This window comes from Phascolarctos cinereus, unplaced genomic scaffold (genome assembly GCF_003287225.1).
Source record: "Phascolarctos cinereus isolate Bilbo 61053 unplaced genomic scaffold, phaCin_HiC Scaffold_4;HRSCAF=312, whole genome shotgun sequence".
Lineage (NCBI taxonomy): Eukaryota > Metazoa > Chordata > Mammalia > Diprotodontia > Phascolarctidae > Phascolarctos > Phascolarctos cinereus.
Window position 1 is genome coordinate 513,687,900 of NW_027555847.1, and position 19,984 is coordinate 513,707,883.

The following is a 19,984-nucleotide window of genomic DNA, read 5'->3' on the forward strand; positions in this document are numbered from 1 at the left end:
ATTGTGTACTGGTCATGTACTAGACATGAACTGGTACTGTGTCCATGTTATGGCTTTCATCGATTACAGTATCTAAGTTATGATTTTTTAACAGGTCACCATGTCTGGGCTTTCACCTTTCACAGAGTTTAAGTTAATGGCTTTTTACTTCTTACTATGTATTGTAACTCTTACCCAATTGGGACCCCACAATCTATTTTCATTCAAAGAAAATATTGAGGCTTAAATAATAACATGTTCTTTTCTTGTTTGTTATTGGGTTTTTTTTTTCTGAATAGGTTCTTTTTTTTTGATGATTGTCCCCTCCACCTCTCTCTTTCTCTCTCTCTAACTTGAACTGTCTCAATTATGATAGGCTGGCCAGAGAAGGAGGGTCCAGAGTAAGCAAGTAGGTAGTTTATATCTTAGATTACTGTCTTCCAAAGACTTTTCTGCTGTAGCCTGCCTGGTTATTCTTCAGAATAAGTTTGAAAGGATTAGAACAAATAACTTTTTCCTTATCTATGATATGTAAGTATATTTCCTTATCTTAGATTATTTTCTTTTGGGCTATTTCAAAACCTTTACCAACTAGTGTCAATAGCTCTTGAGATCTGAAGTGATTATCATTTCCCCTCCTTCATCCCAACATCTGTATCACTGAGGCTTTACTATTCTCATACATGAGCAATCATATTCAAATGCTAACAATCAGAGTTGTCCAAAAGTGAAGTGGATAGTGGATCCCACCTTGTTGGAGGTTTTTAAAAAGATTCTATATGTCCACTATGACATAAAGTGGGTATAGGATGGACTAGATGGCCACTGAGGGCCCTTCCTGATCTAAAATTTGGTGATTTTCTGCCAGTAATTGGCTTCTTGAAAATTATCTCTGAAGAAGCCAACTAATGCAGAAAACTTTTTTTTCTTTTAACACCTTCATTTCAAAAGAATTGCAGTAAATATGATGTCCCCATTCTGTCAACCACCTTTTATTAGTCAATCATCTAACCTAATGCCTTGCACGTAATAGGTACTTAACAAGTGATTATTGAATTTCACATAAAAAGTACTTAATAAGTGATTGTTGAGTTGTGAAGGGATTCATGTACAAAGCCCTACTCTGTACAAGGTTCTGAAGAAGATAAATCAATAGTTTTAAATTTTAATTTAATTTAATTTTCAGTTAAAATTCTTCCCCTTCTTCCTCTAACTCCCTGACCCATTGAGAAAAACAAAATCCATTACAAATAGGGTTAGTCAAGCAAAACAAATTCTGTATTATCAGGTCTTTACCTCCCCTACTAAAATATGCTTCAGTCTGAACTCTGAGTTCATCATGTTTCTGTGTGGAGATGAATAGCATGTTTCATCACAAATGCTTTAGATCATGGTTTGTCATTGTATTAAAAATAAACTTTCTGTAAATGAGATATTTCAAATCTGTCTTAATGTATAGAACCACCAAGATGGAATAAGCCTGCTCAGGCCAGCAATTGACGTAAAAATAATGAGCTCTCATTTATATGTTTTGTTAGGTTCAAAAGAGCACAGATGTAAAGCTGGAAGAACCCTTGCAGCATATCAAGCCCAATAGTTTCATTTTACAGTTGAAAACTGGGACCCAGAGTAGTTAAAAGTGACTTGGCTATAGGGATGCCTTGTATTTGCATTGTGTATACCTTTATATGTATATGTTGTCTCCTCCCTTAGAACATAGGCTTCTTGAAGACAGTGACCATTTTACTTCTGTCCTTCTATTTCCCAGTTAGATGGCTCAGTGTAGAGCATTGGGCCTGAAGTCAGGAAGACCTGTGTTCAAATGTGATCTCAGATGCTTACAAGCTATGTGACCCTGGGCAAGTCACTTAACGCTGTTTGCTTTGGTTTCCTCATCTGTAAAACTGGAGAAAGAAATGACAAACCACTCCAGTATCTACACCAAGAAAACCCCAACATAGATCATGAAGAGTTGGACATGATCGAAATGGCTAAACAATAATAATTGTTATTTCCCACACTTACCACATTGGTTGTCATGTAGTAGATGCTTAGTAAATACTTGATTGATTGATTTCTCAAAGTGCCACAGGGAATAACAGAAGTAGAAATTAAGCTCAGGTCCTGTGACTCCAAACATAAAGCAACCTTTTGCTCACAACCATGTGTGAAATAGTGCAAATAGTATTACTCTCATTTTATGGATGATGAAAGTGAGACTGAGATAAGCTAAATGACTTTCCCATAGCTGAACTCAAGGCTCCTGACTCTAAGTATAACATTATTTCTCCTATGCCATTTGCTCTTTACCATATACAAAATGGAATGGGTAATATAGGAAAATGAGAGTTTGTTTGTTTGTTTTGGAAGCAATTGGGATTGACTTGCTCAGCATCATGCTTCGTGAGTGTCTGAGGCCAGATTTGAAGTCGGATTCTCCTGACTCCAAGGTCAGTGCTCTATCCACTGCACCACCTAGCTGCCCTCAAAAGTGAGAGTTTTGTGACAGAAGAGTTTATCTTCTTGACTCCAGCACTGCCTTGTTTTATGAAATTGGGTATATCAGTTGCTCATATGGAGCTCCATTTTCTTGTCTCAGAATGCGTAAGATTAACATTTTTCTTTGTTAATTTTTTTGCATTGGAGATGCTATTACTTTAGAAGTACATGTGACTATCAAATCGTTTTCAAGGAATATGTGAAGAATGTGCACTGTTAGGGGCTCATCAGGTGAAAAAGGAGACCAACAGTGGCAGGAGCCAAGAAGAATAAAAATAGGTCCGGGAGCCATGCCCCGGACAATTTGTTTTTAATAGAATAAAGATCTGGTTTATGCTCATCATGAATGTGCTAGCTTCTACCAGATTAGTTAGGTGCTATCTTGAAAGTTGGGCACCTGGGTGGTACATTGAATAGAGCACTGGGCTTGCAATTAGGAAGACTTATCTTCACGGGTTCAAATCTGGCCTCAGACATTTAACCCTGTTTGCCTCAGTTTCCACATCTGTAAAATAAACTGGAGAAGGAAATGGCAAACCACTCCAGTATCTCTGCCAAGAAAACCCCAAATTGGGTCATAAAGAGTTGGATACACCTAAAATAACTGAACAACAACACCAGTCTTGAATGCTAAACATTTGAGGGAGAGACAATTACTTTTTCAGGGCACACTAGTAATATGAAAAATTATTTGAACATATTACAAAATTTTAGTTTAGGGAGAACCTTAAATATTATGTATTTTGCTTCCCCTTTCCTCTAAGCATTTTGCAAATGAGAAAATTAAGGCTGAGTCCCTAGGGCTCTCAACCATTGGGTGGGTGGGATAGAGAAAGACTCTAAGTCTTCCAAATCTGGGAGTCCAAAATCTGTTCCATTGTATCATATAACCTCTTGGTATCATTAAAATCAAAATTCTTAATTTAGCTTTCATAATGCCTCTGACAGAGGCAGAGTGCCAAAGAGGTATGTATAGAGCAGGCCTTGTTTAGGACAACTTGGATTCTAGTATCATTTCTGACACATAGTGTCTATGTGAGCCTGGTAAATCACTTAATCTCTGAGTGCCGCAGTAACTCCCTAAGACTGTAAATTGCAAAAATATGCCAATCCACATTGGATACTATGTATTTGGGTTAAATTAAAGGTCTGATAGAAAAAAATCAAAAAAAGCACTAGTAGTATATTATCTTCATGAATTAAAAGTCTGATAGAAAAAAACAAAAAAGCACGGGTAGTGTATTATTTTCATGAATGCATCACACACTGGAGAGGAAAATAATTTTTTATAATTGTAGTCTGTTTTTGAAGAAAGAATTAATTCTATATGTACCCTCACTTGCATTTTGATTAATGAATTCTTTGCCTTAGACTTTATTATTTTATCTTAGTAATCTGAGATTTGTATTTATTCAGGATTTTGGTAGAATTAGCTCACAATCTAAATACTGGCTCTATTTTTGTGCTGATTCTAACCTCTTAGAACATAGGTTTCTTTGGATACACAAATGTGATATATCCAGGCCTTATTCAGATTTCACATCTGATGTAACCTATTTGGACCTTACCTCAATGGGAGATGAAAAGAGAATAGTCCTTCTGGGACAATGAAGCAATAAAGTCAAGTCTATTTTAAATACTTGTAAGGTATAAAGGGAATCAGTGTAATCACTAACCCTTATGACCTTATGCTAGAGTTGCATTTTGAATGGTATTTCAGCAGACCTTGCTAGCTTTTGCAACTTGAAAGTAATTAACTGTTCTTTCAGCATGGCTACATAAATGCCTTAGGATGCTCTATAAAAGTTCCATTTCATGTCTTGGTTCAAGAAACAGTCTAATGATTTAAATTGAAGCTAAATCATGTTTGAGTTCAGTCAAAACTGTTTAAAGATATAAAGTTTCTGCACAAAGCTTTAGTTTATAAAATGTGGAAATTATAATTTTGACAATCTTACAGTAAATTCCTAATCTTCAGAAAGTGAGGCCAGCATTTACAGTGCCATATTTTGACTTTGATGTCTAATGAGGTTTTCCCTCAGCATTAAAAATGTCACTCTGATGTATCCCCTGCCTCCCAATAAAACAATACCCAATAAAACAAAACAATGAAAAATGTTTTTCACTGTTTCCTTAATGTGCTAGACTATACCATTCCCTACTTTTCAGCCTGATCTCTGAGGATTTATAAGGGAGGGCATTAGGTAGAAGGGCAGTGAGATGCAGCTAAATGGAAAGAGAGCAAAAGCCTGCACTACTTAAGGAGGCCCACTTGAATCATCACCTGATTGTATATATATTTTATCTGACACTAGGAAAAATACGTTATTAGTAGTAGAAATATATAATATCAATTCTCATAACTTACCTATCCTGATTTATTTTGAGGATATTGTTAACTCCATAGGTTCCAGCCACTGAGGAGGGATTTTTCTTTGGGTTTGGACAATCATTCAGGTAGCATCTGACTGGTATACTGGGGAAACTACCTTTTCCTTTCCAGATAATTATTTAGGGGGAAGAAGGCTTTTGAGTCCACATAGAAGACATTCATATAATGTGAGGAATGTTGTCATTAGTTTATTCAAGTTTCAACCAGGAGAACATAGGATTGTGTATTCCTTTAGAAAGGCTTTGTGTTCCATTTGTCAAGATGATCAGATAGGATGATTTCTGCAAAAAATGCTTTGTACTATAAGTTCTGCCAAAATATAAGGGGTGTGGTATTATTGTTGTTAATCAGTCTCATTACTGTATCTTCCCTTAGCAAAAGCAGTGAGGTTTTCTATGCAGATTCAGACTCTACAAGCCTACAGCTTAATGTAGAGGAATCATAAGTGGTCAAAGGATATGAACATGCAGTTTTTAGACAAAGAAATGAAAGCTATCTGTAGTCATATGAAAAAATACTCTAAATCACTATGGATTGGAGAAAAGCAAATTAAAGCGAAACAACTCTGAAGTACCACCTCACACCTATCAGGTTAGCTAATGTGACAAAAAAAGGAAAATGATGGATGTTGGAGGGGATGCGGGAAAATTAGGAAACTAATATGCTTTGGTGGAGCTGTGAACTGATCCAGCCCTTCTGGAGAACAATTTGGAACTATGCCTAAAGGTCTATAAAACCATGCATATTCTTTGATCCAGCAATACCACTTCTAGGTCTAGATCCTAAAGATATGAAAAAGGGAAAAGGACCTATTTGTACAAAAATATTTATAGCAGCTTTTTTTTTGTGGTGGCTAAGAATTGGAAATCGAAGAGACACTTATCAGTTGGAGAATGGCTAAACAAGCTGCGATATATGATTGTGATGGAACACTATTGTGTTGTAAGAAATGATAAGCAGGATGATTTAGAACTTACATGGACTTACATGAACTGATGCAAAGTGAAGTGAACAGAACCAGGAGAAAGTTGTACACAGTAACAGTGTACAACAAGTAACACGTGATGAAGAACTGTGAATGACTTATCTATTTGTAGCAGTACAATGATCCAAGACCAATGATGAAGCATGCTATCCATCTCCAGAGAAAGAACTGATACTGTTTGAATAAAGACTACAGCATGCTATTTTTTACTTTCTTTCATTATTTTTTATTTGAGTCTTCTTGTACATAATAATGAATATGGAAAGGTTTTGCATGATTGTGCATATATAACCTATATCTGATTGCTTACCATCTCAGGGAGAGAAAGGGGGAGGGAGGGATGGATAGAATTTAGAATTCAAAACTTAAAAAAACCAAATGTTTAAAAAAATTGTTTTAACATGTAATTGGTGAAAAATAAAATATATTTAAAAAGAAAAAGTAGAAGACTCATGGGAACCTTTTAGAAACAATTAACTAATTTCTGCTATATATTAAAGTAGTTTTATTGTGGCAATAGAAATATGAGAAAGCTTCACATAACTAGGAAGAGATCGAGAATTTTCTTGATATTTTCAATGGTGTTTTCAAATGATGATGACTTGAAGGGAAGTAGATTTGCAAAAATAAAATATCACCTCCAGTTAGGAAGGTTTCTTTCAAACTGCATTTGCCACTTACCTAGTGTGAGAAGGGCAGCCTGGTTTTTGTTTCCTGGGTAGGGATCTGAATAGAATTGTTTAAGCTTCATAAATAGATTGATGAGAATACTGTTTGGAAGTTTTTGTAAGAAACTCAAGGTCTCAAAATTGTAAAATCCCCAGATTTCAGCATTGCTTAAAGACATTTTTTTAAAGTTAACTTGAGTAGTTAACTTTATTTTGTAAGTTCATTTTGAAATTATGTCTTAATATATTTAAGAAAAATATTTTAAGTCTGAAGCATTTTTTTTTGAAAGTGAAGATTTCTTTTTGGTTGAAAAATGCCTTTCTGGTTTGATGTTTCAGAACCGCCTGTTCCCATTGCCCCACCTCAGCTTGCATCTGTGGGAGCAACTTACTTGTGGATACAACTGAATGCCAACTCTATCAATGGGGATGGACCCATTATTGGGCGTGAGGTGGAGTACTGCACCGCAAGTGGCAGCTGGAATGACAGGCAGCCAGTAGATTCACCAAGTTATAAAATTGGGCACCTGGATCCTGATACTGAATATGAAATTAGCGTATTGCTCACCAGACCAGGGGAAGGAGGAACTGGATCCCCTGGACCAGCACTAAGAACAAGGACCAAATGTGCTGGTGAGTTACCAAAATGACAGTGAGAATTTCCTTTAACTCTCTTGCCTTGTATTGCATGGATTAGGTTTATGTTATATGATTTATCCTTACCACCACTGGTTGGAACTGTGGCTTAAGTCTCGAGTTACCTTTTGTGGACAGTGACTATGAATCATAGTGTGTCAGTGTTCTGTATATAGTGGTTAGCATATAGCATAGGGCAGGTTTCATAGAGCAGACATGTCTTCTCAGGTTTGTAGGAATAACTATCTACTTTTTTACCACAGTATCCTCAGAAAGAACAGGAAGTCAGATTTCTTGTCTTGTTCCATTGGTTTAACATTTACAGTTAAAGTTCTTATTTGCTGCTCACCCCCTACACCCCCAGAAAAAGTCCCTATAGTACTATGAAGGAATGGATAACTTTTTAAGGTTCATCATTATTGATGAGTATTTCATGGAAGGGCCACTTGCCATTGGCATTGGACCTATTTGTCAAACAGACAGAGGTGATTTGTGGACTGTGTAAAGATCTCATTTCTTCAACTGTGAAGATATAGATGACTATGCTTCATTGGGTTTTATCCATCTCAGAACTCAAAATAGCAGGTGAAAGAGGAAGAAAATGCACATACCTTTGTACTGAAACAAAACGACCAGGAAATCTATACACAGAAACAAGCATGAGTCATAGGAATATTGCTATGAAGATAATACTTTGCTGTACGAAGAAGAGGTATAATATAATATTAGGACATTGCAATGTGATTTTGACATTTTCATTAGAAATCTGTAGGGTTTACATTGGTAAAATAAATACTTATTTTAAATGTCATTTAAATGTCATTCTTGTGGGAGAAGCAGCCACATAGGCCCTATTAGTTTCAAAAACAAATGATAAAGTTAGGTGCTTTTAGATAGAAAAGTTTAAATAGTCCCTTTTGACTACTTGAGTATGTTTATTTCATTTTTGTTATAGATCCTTTATTAAAATAAGAGTAATAAAAATAATTTTAAAGCATAAATTCTATTGTATATTTTTCTAGAAGACAATTTTATCATTAGCACTAGGAAAGGAAAAAGAAAAACCTTTATAAAAAGTATTAAAATTTGCAATTGATATTTTTCCTTCTGGATTTAGAGAATAGATCCTCTAAGAACTTGTAGGCATACAATTCACAATGATCTGCTTAATATTGCTAGGATAAATGGTGTGAATCCATGGGGAAATGTGTCTATATATTATTTTGTGAATGGATAACATTAAGTTCTGTGGCTAAACTGTTTTAGCAGTCATCAGACCTATTCTACCATGATGCAGATCCTCTCTACCCATGGCCATTTATCATTAGCACTTACAAAGAGCTGGAATAAGGACCGTTGTTCAGATATTTCTGGCTTGTCCACTTGCAAATGATCCTTAACTGAAACGGAGTTTCAGAAACCTTTTCTCTCTCTCCCTACCTTACTCATGGCCTCCCAGTATGAAGTATAGTGATTCCTGAACTTTGGGAGGAAATGGTGGACACAGATCATTGCTTTTGATTTCATAACTGAACCTACCTCCTGAAAATTCTGTGTGATATGTGTTTTGGAAGAATCCAAATTGATTCAGATCATAGTATTTAGTTTTGTGATTTTTTTGAGGAGTTTTTGATATTTTGTTATATCTTACATTAGCAAATAGTAGCTGACATGCAATAGCTTAGCAAATGACAGAGAAGTTAGGATCTGATCACAGAATATCAGCCTTAGCAGGGACCTCAGGGGGGTCATTTAATTCCAACCATAGGCGAACAAGAATGCCATCTGCGACACACCCAATAAGCAGTAATTCAGCCTTAATTGAAGACCTTTAGTAAAGGGAACTCCACTATCTCTTGAGATAACTCATTATACTTTTGGATTGCTCCAATCAAAAAGAAGCTTTTTTTCTTTAAATACTTCTTGTTCCAACTTCTACCCATTGCTTTAAAATCTGTCCTCTAGGATTAAGCACAATGAAACAAATCTCTTTTCCACATGACAGCTTTTCAAATACTCGAAGCAGCTATCATGTTCTACCAGTGTCTGCTCTTTAGGCTAAAATATCCCTTGTTGCTTCAAATGATTCTCATATGAAATAATCATGACGTCTTTCAGTATCCTGGTTGCCTTTCTCCACATGCTCTCTAGCATATTAACGTCCCTGCAAAATGCAACTCTTTGCAACTTCCTAGATTTGGAAGTTATGCCTCCTACTGAAGTCTAGTAATGTGTTATATCAATGATCTCTTGTATTCATGGAGAGTCTTTCTTTTCTTTGATTTCTTCCCTCTCTGCTCCTGGTTTTGTGTCTCTTATCTTAGCTCCTGAGATAGGCACTATGCAAATGTGTGACAAACATTCACAAAGAATTTCATAACATTTTCCCACATTGCAATGTAGCTGGTGAGAATGCAACCTTTAAAAAGAAAAAAGAAAATATTCTTTATAATAGCTCAACCATTTGCTTTTAAATGCATCAAGAAGAAATGAATAGAGAATGAAAGTTTGATTTTGAATTGATCTTTACGTGTAGACAGTGTATATGTGTTAAGACAATATGTCTGATGCCAGCCATTCCACTGGTAGAAATAATGTTTCACGTTGTATTTTTTTTTTTTAGAATTGATAACATTTGTAGGAAAAAGTTTTTGTCTTCTAAGGCTTTAGCATTTATCATTGTGATTCATGAAGGTATTGAGGAGGAAAAAATAAAGGCATTGTCATTGGTAAAGAAAGTGGTCATGGAGAAATAGGGAAATGAAGCCAAATGAAAACAATAATTAGGTCACTTTAGAGAGAGAACTAAAACCGGTGCAGGCTTTGGCAGTCTTGTGTCAGCTAGATGTATCTCAAGGAGGTCAATACAGAAAAGAAGTTCTTATATATGCCAAAATATTACAGTAGCACTTTTTGTAGTGGTGAGGGTCTGAAAACAAGTTAAATGCCCATTAATTGGGGAATAGCTAAACAAACTTTAGTGTAGGAATGTAATAAAATATTACTGTTTTATGAATACTTATATACTGTTCAATGAATATTAAAAATGCAAAAAAAAAAGAAGTCATATATGAACTGATGCAAACTTACCAGGAAAATAATACACAGGGAATATAAAAAAAAAATTAACCAGGAATGATAATAACAACGACTGTCTGAAACTACATACTATGAAATTTTAATAACCGATCTTGGTCGCAGAGAAGGACTATGACAAAATACCCCCCTCCTTCTTATAGTTGAGAAGAGGTGAGGCCATCTGTATGGAACAATGCATGGAATGTCAGATTGGTTTCATATGTTGGTTACTTTAGCTGAACTGCTTTTTTTCCTCATTGTTTATCAAGAGTTGGCTTTCTGGAAGTGGAAAGGGACATGTAAAAAGATGACATAAAAGTAAGAGGTGTCTAGTAAAAACTGACAAGAAAACAAATGGATATCAGTTTATCAATATGTGGAAATCTCTGTGCTCAGTCTATAAGGTAATCCCAGACACAAACTTTATCCATGTATACAGACTTGTCAAAATAAATATATGGCACATGCCTTCTCTTGAAATTTAAAAATATGCTATACAAGGAACATTGGTGGCATAGACTTGCATCTAATCACTTGTTAGACTGCCTCTCAAAACCACGACTTGAAAAGTTGAGATGATGATGTAAAAACATTTTTTTATAGATACGTATCAAGATGAATAGTTTACAGTTTCTAAAATCTGCCTTTTCCTTTGTTTTAGAAAATAGTTTCATGAATCTTCAATAATTCTATTCACCATAAAAAGTTACAGACAGTGCTTCTGTGGTCGTATCTTTAAGGTCTCTTAGTACCCTGGGATGAGATTTTTCTGGGTCTAAAAACTTGAACTAATCTTAAAGAAATAAGTACTCTTATATTACTCCCTCTTATGTCATTGACTTCAGTTCTTTCTTAAGTATTTATGTGAACCTTCTCAGTTTGAAAATTATTCTCATTCCAGCAGTACATCAACATGCCCATTTCTCCACAGCCACTTCAATATTTGTCATTTTTCCTTTTTTTTTTAATCAACTTCAAAGACCAGTGATGAAGAGCACTGCTCACTTTCCAGTCAGAGAGGTGACGGACTAAATATGCAGAATCAAATATACATTTTGATACATGGCCAATATGGGAATTTATTTTGTTTGATTATACATGTTTGGTATAAGAATTTAGTTTTTCCTTTCTTTTTTCCCCCAGTGGGGGTGGAAGAGAAAAAAAATAAATTGAAAACAAAAAGTAATTCAAAAGTATTATCCCTGAAGAAAGACAGTAAGAAGTAAGATAAGAGTTGAGTTTTGTGATTTAAAAACCCTTTATTGTTGCAGCTGACTTTTTTTAAAGAGCCTGTCTCCTTATGAGACAGCCTTCTTGACTATATTCTTGTGGATCTGTGCCATTTTTTCCACATTTTTCTTTGCACATGTTCTCCATTTTCCAATTTTGCATGTCCCTTTAAAGTCTACTGAGTTCATCAGTAAGGTTTTTTTTAAATTTCCTTAGATGTATTATTTCTCTTCACTGAGATAATTAGTGATTATGTTGCTTAAATCTCTTATTTTACAGTAGAGACTGTTTCTTCTTGAGCTGTTATATTTTTTAGTGTCTTTAGCCATGGAATGATACTTGCTTTTTTTCCCTGAAATTCTTGACATTTGATTTCCTAAAGATAGTGATCTTAGAATTCCTCCATGGGCTGGTATGAACTGTAAGATGATGTGCTTACTTTCTTGCTGGGTTTACAAAACTTGCAGGTCAATGTTCCATATTGGTCAGAATTAAATTAAGTGTTGGAGATTAATTCCTTTATATTCCCAAGTAATATTATCAGTCAGTAAACATTTATTAAACATCTTCTGTGTAAAGCACTGGGGATATAAAAAGAGACAAAAGACAGTGTCTGTCCTCAAGAGGCTCAAAATCTAATGAGAAAGATAACAAGGAAACAAATATTTACAAACAAGCTATATGGAGGGAGATTAAGAAAAAATTAGGAGAGGGAGGGCACTAGAATTAAAAGAGGCTGGGAAAGGCTTCCTGTAGAAGGTAGAATTTTAGTTGGGACTTGTAGGAAGCCAGGGAAACTAGTAGGCAGTATGAGGAGGGAGAACATTCCAGGCATGGGGAACAAGGAAGCAAAAATTCATTTTAGTGGAATTTATTTTATTTTGCCGATTTGTAGATGTGAAAAGAAAAACAAATCATTTCCATTATTCCCTTAAATTTTGTGGTTTTTTTAAAGCCTGTTTCTGGCTTTAGGCACTGTGCCAAAATTTTGTTTAAATACCATTGAAGGTTGTATAATGTATTCTTATTATAGTTATTCCCATTTCTTTTAAATGTAAATTATTTCAATACTTAATGGATAATTTTCTTTTAGGAATTTGAAGACTCTGAGAGGAAATATTGTTAATCAGGAGATTGATTCAAGATTACTTTCAGGGGAATCAAGAAAAAATGAATTTTAGTTAGGAGTATGCCACAGCCAGCTCAAAACAGCTTAAGAATAGATTGTTAAAATTTCAATGTGAACATTCACACTTCAGAAATTGGCAAAAGGTATAAATTAGGGCTTGATTTATTGATTATTGATATATTATCTTGTCATTATCCTTAATGAAATTATTGATTTTTCTATTCTTTGTTCTTTCGCATGCTCATTTTTTAGGATGAGATTATTTCGTTTCCAATTAATTTCTAGGCTGTGCTTCCATAGTCCTTTACTGAATGCAATTTCTATTGCATTATGCTTTGAAAAGGATGCATTTAATATTTCTGCTTTTCCCTCCATCCTATTTTATTTTTTTTATCTTTTTAAATTCTTTTTTGTTTATCTTTCTCTCTCATTTTGCCTTTTCTCTCCTCAAAGGTCTATTTTGCTTCTAACCATTGTCTCCCATAATCTGCCCCCACTTTTATCTCCTGTCTGTCTATCTATCTATCCATCTGTCTATTTATCTTTCCCTCTTTAAACCAGTTCACTTGAGAGTGAGTTCAAGTGTTGTCTGCACCCCCATTTTCTCCTCCTCTATAAAGAGTTCCTTATTCACCACTTTTATATGAGAAAATTTTCTCCATTCTTCTTCTTCCAATGCATCCCTCTTTCTCACCCCTTCCTTTTTTGTGAGATCATTCCAATATAGTCAACTCACACCTGTGCCCTCTGTCTATGTAGACTCCGAACTGACCTAATAATTGTGAAGTTCTTAGGAGTTACATGTATTATCTTCTTATGTAGGTATGTATACAGTTTAACCTGTTGAGTTCCTTATGAATTCTCTTTCAGGTTTACCTTTTTATGCTCCTCTTGAGTCTTGTATTTGAAAATCAAAATTTCTATTCATTTCTAGTCTTTTTATCAGGAATGCTTAAAAGTACTCTTTTTCATTAAGTATCTTTTTTTCCCCTGAAGAATTATACTCAGTTTTGCTGGATATATTATTCTTGCTTGTTATCCTAACTTCTTTTCCTTCTAAGATTTCATTTCCCAAGCCCTCCACTCCTTTAAAGTAGGAGGTGCTAAATCTTGTGTGATCTTGAGTATAGCTCTGCAGTTTCTTACTGGCTGCTTTTAGTATTTTCTCTTTTACCTGAGAGCTTTGGAATTTGGCTTAGTATACTTGGGAGTTTACATTTTGGGACCTCTTCAAGGAGGTAATGTTTGAATTCTTTCAACTTCTATAAATCGAAATATATACAGAACATAAATATTCATGTGTTTAAATAGCATATTTATTTATTTAAAAATTATACATGTGTATATACATACACAGATACACATGAGCACACACACATATATGTATACACACACACACACACACACATACACACACACACACTACTGAACTCATTATTATGCATGCTATACAACTTATGCAAGTCTCCCAGGTTCATAATCTCAGCATCATCCTTGACTTCTCTTTCTCCAACATTCCACATATCCAGCTGGCTGTTAAATCTTGCTTTTTCTACAGCTACAACATACCTTACCTTCTTTTTACTCATATAAGTACCATCTTAGTTGTTTCAGCCCCCAAAGATGGTGTTCTTCCAATTGTAGGGCAGCAAACTCAGTTCCATTTAACCTTTTGTCAGTCTGATTAACCTTTTCAGTCTGATTAACCTTTACAAAGAAATATTTGCTTCAGACTGCACCCCCTAAACCTCTCCCCAAGGTGGGGGAGGGCATTAAGTTCACAGCTTATCTCAATTCTTACATAACACAGTCCCAAACCTGAAGTCCATAGCCCCACCTTGTGTTTGAATCCCAGGCACCTGCGTTCTCAGGACTTCCCTGCTGGATTGGCTGGCTTCAACATCTAGCCTGGAATTCTTGTCCCTAGACAAATGAAACATACCCAAACAAACAAAAAGCCAACCCCAAGCCTATTTCTTGGGGCCATAGAGTAAAAGGGAAGAGCAAGGAAAGAGAGCCCTTCCCTTTTCACCAGTTTGGTTCATGGTGCCTACTCTATGGGTAAACTTGACCCTTCATCCTTTCTGTATACAGCAAGAAAGAGAGAGTGTGTCCTTGTTGTATCTACTTAGCCAGTCACAAATGGTTGCCCTCATCTAAGGTGTAAGAGAATGTAGGCCATCTTCTCCCATAAGCAGAGTCTCTCCATGTTAGATGTTCTGGGTATGTGCAGCCAAAGCTCTCATTAAACTAGTATCCTCTCTTTGTAAATATATTCAGCCAATATCATCTAAGTCATTAAGTGGTAGCTTGATGGAAAAATGAGGTTAACAGTGTTGCATTGGCTTTCACAGTGGGCTTTTAAGATGCTATGTAATTTTACTTTTAGGCATCTGGCCCTAAGAGTTAAGAAAAAGTGCTGACAAATTAATAACAGCAATAATAATGGGAAGGTGTGACTTGATGCCCTTCTCAGTTCTGTTTCTTAGAATTAATATAATCAGTCTTTTAAGAGAAGAGCCATTATAACTTTTTAATTACTGTGCTAATTGTATTTTGCATAGATGCTCCCTCAGGACCTTGATGAAATACTTAGGAGATTTGAAGCAATGTCTTAGGTTTCAGTGAATTAATACTTTTTTAAAGTTTAAAATGGATGACTTTTGTGACAATTGGAGCCTTTTGGGAACTTTCCCTAGACAGATGTTCTGTTGCCTGGGGGTAGGGAGTAAGACACATATAAAAGAAAATACAACTATTGGTATGATATAGAGAGGCATAGCAGTCTTGCAGATATCATAGTTATTCTCCAACTTATCTGGAGCTAATAGTGACATATCAGGGAATGAACTTATTAAAAAATAGGTTAGTAACTTTTAGTATTTATTTGTATTTAGTATTTACTTATTTATTTTATGTTATTTATTAGAGGCAGCTAGGTGGTATAGTGGCTAGACTGCTGGGCCTAGCCTAAGATGTTTCCTAGCCACGTAACCCTAGGCCAGTCACTTAACCTCTGTTTACCTGAGTTTTCCTCATCTCTAAAATGGGGATAATAATAACATCTACTTCCCAGGGTTATTGTTAGGATCAAAGGAGATAACATTTGTAAAGTGCTTAGCACAGTCCTGGGACAGAATAAGCACTATGTAAATGCTGGCTATTATTATTATTTGCAATTTTCAGATTTTACCTATGTATTTTAGCCTACATTTTTTAAAAGCAAACAGAGACCGTCAACGCCATAGTTTCTGATAATTCCAACAGTATGAGTTTTAGATTTATGGTTTGTTATAATTTCTCTATATCTTATACCTATCTATTTTCTTTACCATGGAGTAATGCAGGCTCTCATAATGGTAATAACTTATACACACTTAGAGAGAGATTTTCTGCATATAGACATGGCCTTTGGGGAACCAAAGTTGAAACTTAAAGAACCATACTGTCTCAAGTAAAATACCATTAGCTAGCAGGCCAATTTTTTTTTCAATTGCTGAGCAAAGTATGTCATGTTATTGAAACTTTCATCAACACAGGTTTTTAAATATTTTCAAATTAACTGAATTAATTTGAATTTATAATCTTTCCAGTTAGCCAAATGAGGTGTCTCTCAGGGTAACCCATTTTAAAGCTCTCCTTAATATTCTGTGTGGTTCAGGTAAGGAGATGGACTTGATGAGTTCTCTTCCAAAGCTAAGACTCTGATTTTTTGAATGCCAAATCACATTACATGGGTGGTAGTATATCTCTGTCTTGAGTTATATTATATAAAAAGTCACAGTGTGATGCTTTCTTTTTAAATGTTTCTATGGGGAGAATTCAGTGGATCTGAATACTCAGATTTTTTCTTCAATGGAAAGCCTCGATATTTACCATTTAAAAAGACAATAACCAAAAAAAAAGACTATATCAGAACTTCTTCCCTTTCCATGAAAAACAGCGGAGAGTTGTGCTGCAAACGGTCAAAAGCTGCAGTTTGTTAGCCCTGTGTAATTGGACATACACTGTTGAACTAAAAGCACTCTAGGGAAGTGGGATCATAACTAAGTGTGCCTGTTATTCAGAACTAATAAAGACAAAAGAGCTAATTGAATGGGGCATAATTTACTTTTAATTTAAGTTTATTTCCAAGAGAAAAAATTAACAGTTTCCTAATTCTCAAAAAGATCTGCCAAAGGGCAACATATTTTTAATGAATTTGGAACACATCAAAATAATAAAATTCTTTTGCAAATATAATTGCTTAAAGGGCATAAACTTTATTACTCATATTAGACCTCAGATATAAATACTGAGCGTTACATTATGTCATGTCCCACTGTACATATGCCAGAAGTAACACAGCCTGGTGGGTAGAGAGCCTACTTTGGATCCAGGGAGACGTAATTCAAACACCTAGTAGCTATGTGACACTATGTAAGACACTGAAACTCTAGGTAATTTTCTAAGAATTTTAAGTTGCAAGGAATGTGCTTTCCCTTAATTAGTAGAAAAAGTTTCCTTATCTGGGAGTTCACTATGTCATTGAAATAAGCCCCATTTTTATTCTTCACACACTTGAACAGGTCATCCCCACTTTTTTCAGCTCCAGATTTTGTCTCTCCACTAATTCAAAGTAGTCTAATTAACATCCATGCCCCAATTAGTAGTGGATTATATCCATAGAATGTAATTTATACCAGCAGCAATCTTTCAATGGTTTCCATCAGTATCTGACACCAAAGGCAATTGCCAAAAGCAGTGTGTGCTTTCTAGTTCTTGCCTTATAGCAGTTTGGTAATTCTATAAGAGATATTTTAAGTTCCTTTTAAAAAGTACATGCTAATGGCCTGGTAATTGTTTTTATGGATTTTTAAAAATAAAGTATGATGTGCTGTGATAGCTGTCAATATAATAAGCCCTATGGCAGTAAAGGGAGAAGAATAAGTTAACAGTGTTAATTTTTTTACTGATGTGTTTTACGGGACAAGATATTTGCCCCTAACATTTGTAGCTTAGAATAAATAGTAGAAGTACAGTCTTTGTTCACTCTTTCTCAAAAATTTCTTTCTGTTTAATTGTAGAGCCACCATCCTAGGTCAGGACCTTAACACCTCTTTCCTGTATTATTGCATTAGCCTCTTCTTGACTCATGTCCAATCCCTTCTACTCACAGCCAATCTGATTGTTATTCCATGATTCAGTAAGTAGCTCTTTGTTGCTTAAAATAGGAACAACTAGGTGGCACAGTGGATAGAGTGCAGGGCCTGGAGTCAGGAAGATTTATCTTCCTGAATTCAAATTCAGCCTTAGATACTTACCAGCTCTATGACCCTGGGCAAGTCACATAACCCTGTTTGCCTCAGTTCCAGATCTATGAAATGAGCTAGAGAAGGAAATGACAAACCACTCTAGTACCTTTGGCAAAAATACCCCAACTGGGGACATGAAGAATTGGACGTGACTGAAATGACTAATAACATTGTCTAAAAGCAGTGGTTCTCAAAGTAAAGTCTGCACACCCTAGAAGCTCTTTCAGAAGGTCTGAGAGGTCACAATTGTTTTTATAATACTACCAAGAAGTTATTTACCTATTAAAACACTTCTTCAAGGGGCAGCTAGGTGGCACAGTGGATAGAGCACTGGCCCTGAAGTTAGGAGGACCTGAGTTCAAATCTGGCCTCAGACCAAATACTTGACACTTACTAGCTGTGTGACCCTGGGCAAGTCACTTAACCCCAATTTCCTGAAACAAACAAAAAAAACCAAACAAAACACTTCTTCATTCTCCAACCACTTATGTATGTGAGGACAGATTTTCTTTACATACTTCAAATAAAAGAACGTATCACACAGCAGTGAGAATTTAGTTGTCTTCTATTAAGCCAGACATTAAAGAGATATGTAAAATGATGCCACTCTTCTCACAATTTTTTTTGAAAACTTTTTTTTCATAAAATATTTTATGTTAAATTGTAATGGGTTTTAAATGAGTTAATAAATATTTTAAATTTTATCCATTTTCATTTCTAATGTGATAAATATTGATAAATATAATCCCTGTAAACGAAAGTTCTTTGAAGTCCTCAGTAATTTTTGAGTATAAAGGAGTCTTAAGATACAAAAGTTTGAACCACTTAGCTAAAAGTTTGAACCACTTACTCTTCTGGTTTTTAAAGCCCTTCACAACTTGGCCCCAACCTCCTGTTTCCAGCATTATTACACATTTACTTGTCAAATTGGCCTTCTTGCTTCTTCCTACACATTTCTTCTCTTGTCTCTACTCCTTTGAGTTGTTTATCCTTCATGCCTGGAATCTACTTCATTCTCATGTCCATTTCTTAGTGTAAAAGTGAGTGAGGGTCCATGGATTGCTGATTGCCCTGACCCTATATGAAGGTAGTAACCTTTTTTAAGTGGGCTTAAATCCATGAATCAAAATTATGCACAATACGAATTCTGCTTTGATTGGGTGTGTGGCTTGGATACGTTCTAAAGAGTCTGTGTGAAGCAAGAGTCAGTTAAGAATCAGGAAAAAATTTTGAAAGTCTGATAATGGAGAGGAAGGCGCTAGGTCATGCAGAACTGAACCAGAAAGAACCAGAAGTCCAAGAGCAATCATTGGAAGAAGAAAGGGGAAGAAAGCTTACAACTAGGGTGAAGAAGGTCAATGGACCTTCTAAGCATCTTAGAGCAGAAGACTTGACAGATACTACCAGTTGTACCTTTTTCCTTAAGGACTGAGGGAAGTTCCAGAAAACATCAGCTTTTCCCCGAGTTTTCCTCCAGTGTCTGTCTGGCAACATTGTAACATATTTTGCTGCTGATTTACCCAAATGTTTCTAATAACCTGAATTTTGCTAATACCACAAAGATGCCGGGAGTTAAATACAGATTGATAAAAAAGTAAATAAAGTCAGAGAGTCAAGCTCCTGCTTAATGTTAGGAATTTTCATAACTGGGAGTTCAAAATAATTGTGATTGTACTCCTAATTTTTTATTTAATATAAACTCCCTAAAGAATTATAAGAGGGAACCACATGGACTTGAGAGGCCATTATATTGCCCCAAACTCAAAATGAGCTAATTGATATGATTGTTGTTTAGTTATTTTTCAGTTGTGTCCAACTCTTTTTGACCCCATTGGGGGTTTTCTTGGCAAAGATAATGAAGTGGTTTGCCATTTCCTTCTCCAGATCATTTTACAGATGAGGAAACTGAGGCAAACAGGGTTAAGTGACTTGCCCAGGGTGCAGTGGATGATGTTGGTGTCTTCAATGCTTGACCAAACTCTAAGCACCCCATACCACCTGCTTCAGCTGCCTTCATGGCCATTAGAACAAATTGTTCTTCTCTGCTCATTCTGCTGGGGAAAATCTTCACATGCTTAGGGCTGACATCCTCCT

General features: G+C 35.5%; 1 protein-coding gene across 7 annotated transcripts in view; it reads left to right on the forward strand.

Moving 5' to 3' along the window:
- PTPRM (protein tyrosine phosphatase receptor type M) overlaps positions 1 to 19,984 on the forward strand; it is a 922,867-nt gene that overhangs the window by 374,224 nt on the left and 528,659 nt on the right. For all 7 annotated transcript variants that reach the window (XM_078153517.1, XM_078153511.1, XM_078153512.1 and 4 more), the window contains one exon: positions 6,863 to 7,156. In XM_078153517.1, the coding sequence (XP_078009643.1) occupies positions 6,863 to 7,156 (294 nt within the window). The remainder of the gene's footprint in view (positions 1 to 6,862; positions 7,157 to 19,984) is intronic.